Raw genomic sequence first — 3,098 nt, forward strand, 5'->3', positions numbered from 1 at the left:
CGCCGCCGCGCTAGGCAGGCTAAAGCTGGCTGCTAAGTGCTGCTAACACCCGTGTATGTGGCACACGTTCCTTGAACACCGCAGTTGCCAGCAAATGGAGGGTACTGGCGACGAGACCTGAGGCTTTCTGATTCCTTCTCAAGTTATCATCATCATAAGTTCTGACGGTCAACTGCTGAACCTACTCATCGGCAGCACCGCAGCGGCAGATCGCGCATTGCGGCTATCATCGATCGACAACGAGATTCACCACCCTGCGTGCAGCTCATGGTTGTGCCAAGGAGGCGGCACGTGTATTTGCAAGAAAGAGCAGGCATCCGGCCTGATGGCGAGGATATATTTACCGTGACCCACTAAGAAATGATATATTTTTTAACATAAGGCTCGGAAGTCCGACTTTGAATTAACGAAGCCATCAACCGGCCAAGAGACAAGTTTTGTCGTGTTCGTTGACTGTTTGAGGATTGGAACTGAACGTAAGAATTATTGGCTGTTCTTTTGAACTGGCTGCTGTGAGACAAGTGTTTGCTTTGGTCTGTCCAGCGACAGGTTAATTGAAAAAAATTACAGGAGAACTCATGCCATCGCCTGGCTCGCTCTGTCGAAGGTGTCTTCAGCAGCGGACATCCGCTTCACCAGTACGTGCTCAGGCTGGGCTAGCTTCAGCTGGCTGCAAAACAAAACCGGAGTTTGCATATATCAGTTGATATTGAAAAATCAAATACTGAAGCTAACCGTTAAGCAGCATGGTAGTTCAGCTTGTCAGGCATAAGTGCTTAGTTTGTGCAGGTTCAAAGTTCCGGTAACAAACAAGCGTCGTTTATGTCTAAGTGGATTGAGGTTTTATTAAGTCTCTCTCGATTCTACCGTAAAAAAAGTTCTCTTTCGATTCTGCAAAAATATGCAATTTCAGTTGCGTGAAAAGTGTACTTTGCACTTTTTCGCCACGGCTGCACCTAATTCTCCAACATGAAGTTGCATTTTTTTCTTGAATCAACTAAGACTTGACAGAATCTCAGTCAACTGAGACCCAGCAAAGCTGAACTAACAACATAACACGTGTTATGGCTTCTACCTTGCAGACTCGAAAATGTGTAGAATACACTTACTTGAGATAGCGCGATGCAGGTTTCCCCAGTTTCAGGCTGCACACGGTGATGTTAGCAAGAGTTTGTGCATCCTTGGGGTCCTGCACAATTAGAGGCATTTCAGCGAAGCGTACGTAGTACTGTACTTTCACTTTGTGTGAGAAGCACACAAGTTTGGTTGGTGACCAAGAATTTGGTCGCCCAGATTTGGGCTCGTTAAAATGACTAGAGATGACCTTGTTCAGTGATTCCAGCAGCAAGCCTTCTGCTTGTTCAAAATTGCCCATGTGCATCAAGCACTGGGCTTTCCCGTTTAGAATCATGCAGGTCGCTGTGTACTTCTCCGAGAAGTCTTGGAAGATGAGGTAGGCCTCTTGTATCTTGGAGCCACCCTGCAGATTGAAAGTGATGCTAAACGACAACATTTTTCATCTCAACAACACTTAGTTGGCCAATTCCACAGCTGCTCGTAGGAAATTAAACAAAAAGTGAGCGCATGGATTACCATGACAAGGTGTAGCCATGCGCTGGCGAGCTGTGTCAGCGTGTGGTCTTCGTCCAGCTTCTGCATGACCCTGAGCTGCTTCTCCGCGTTGTCGGGCCTGTGCATTTGGAGGTATATCTGGACATTCAGCGCAAGCCTGAAACGTATCAAATTTAAGATTGAGACTTTAACTCAGTGTTCCAATATCTCCAGACAAATCAAAGCATAAGACAAAGTAGTAGTACATGAAAAATCTGCAGGCAGCGTGTTATGGAAAAGCCGAACGTGACATGATTCGAGAAATATATATATATACAGTATTCAGCAAACTGGTTAACTACTTAACTGACAGAGGAAAAAGTTGAAGAAGGGGTCTCCTTACAGCTCCATATTGCCACCAGAATTCGTGTGCTTGAGAGCTTCGGCATAATCCTGTTCGTGCATGAAGATGGTCCCTGCGACCAGCCGGAGAATCAGGTTGCTCCCCACCGCGGGATCACCCAAGAGCTCCTTGAGTCTCGAGACCGCCGACTCCTTCAATGAAAATCACAACGAGACTAGGAATTAATAAGAGACCCTACGTGTGCTGGGTTCTTCGATCCTGCGTTGCGTTGCATCAACGGAATGCGAGACGGAGTGTAACCAACTGGAACCTTGTTTCCGGCGGCGCCGCCGGAGAGGTACAACGCGAGCAGCTTGACGGCCTGGAGCGGCGTCGCAGCGGCCGGCCCGATCTCGTCGATCACCAGCTGGTGGGAGCCGATGGCGATGTAGGAGCGGTAGAGGATCGCGTCGCGGTGGAGGACCTCGTCGGGGGAGAGCGCGTGCGCGGGGACGGACTGGCTGCCGGTGATGGCGGCCTGGTACGCGCCCACGTAGAAGCTGTTGCGGAGGCCGAACAGGTGGTCCGGCGACGTCGACGTCATGCTTTCGTTTCTGCTCCACGGTGGCGGTGGCGGTGGCGGTGCGTTTGTGCGGACGGGACGGGCGACCACGCTACAGGTCTGCATCTCGTCTCGTCAAGGCAGTACGCGCGGTTGCGCCGCTACGCAAAGGGCATATACGTACTCCGTATACGATGTCCCGGTTTATGCAAGCTTAGCGGCATTCCGGATCTCGCCTCGTTCTACATAGTCAGTCAACTTCAGCCTGCACCGACGACACACCCCTCCTACGATATGGGCACTTCCCTTGAAGGCTTGAACACTGCAGTTGCTAGCAAATGGAGGGTACTGACTACGAGACATTTGGCTTTATGATTCCTTCTCAAGTTATCATCACCATAGGTTCTGATGGTCAACTGCTGATCGTGAACTCATCGGCGGCACCGGGGCAGATTGCGAATTACGGCACCAACCTCGTCGCTCGACAACGAGATTCACGATCCTACGTGCATCCCATGGTTGTGTCAGCAAGACGGCACATGTATTTGCTAGAAAGGGCATGGCTTTTCTCGCATGGGCTGGGCCAAAATAGGGCTTTTGATAGCCACAGAGAAAGATTCCCTCTAGAGCACGGTTCTCAAA

The 3,098-nt window shown here is 50.0% G+C and overlaps 1 protein-coding gene across 1 annotated transcript; it reads right to left on the reverse strand.

Moving 5' to 3' along the window:
- Positions 1-422: 422 nt before the first annotated feature.
- LOC124671234 (coatomer subunit epsilon-2-like) lies at positions 423-2,498 on the reverse strand. Its single transcript, XM_047207634.1, has 6 exons — positions 2,226-2,498; positions 1,955-2,106; positions 1,594-1,729; positions 1,325-1,480; positions 1,110-1,189; positions 423-670 (listed from the first exon to the last, which is right to left on the reverse strand). The coding sequence occupies exons 1-6, from the start codon at positions 2,496-2,498 to the stop codon at positions 577-579; spliced, it is 891 nt and encodes a 296-aa protein (XP_047063590.1). The 3' UTR covers positions 423-576.
- Between the last annotated feature and the right edge of the window lie 600 nt (positions 2,499-3,098).

This window comes from Lolium rigidum, chromosome 7, assembly GCF_022539505.1.
Source record: "Lolium rigidum isolate FL_2022 chromosome 7, APGP_CSIRO_Lrig_0.1, whole genome shotgun sequence".
Lineage (NCBI taxonomy): Eukaryota > Viridiplantae > Streptophyta > Magnoliopsida > Poales > Poaceae > Lolium > Lolium rigidum.

What these genes read in the sequence shown, in the direction of transcription:
- LOC124671234 (XM_047207634.1), bottom strand. Translation starts at nt 2,498, where the DNA reads ATGACGTCGACGTCGCCGGACCACCTGTTCGGCCTCCGCAACAGCTTC. An exon ending in TCTGGTGGCAATATGGAGCT is followed by an intron (nt 1,730 to 1,954) that starts GTAAGGAGACCC and finishes GATACGTTTCAG; the next exon opens with GCTTGCGCTGAATGTCCAGA. An exon ending in TGCTGGAATCACTGAACAAG is followed by an intron (nt 1,190 to 1,324) that starts GTCATCTCTAGT and finishes CTAATTGTGCAG; the next exon opens with GACCCCAAGGATGCACAAAC.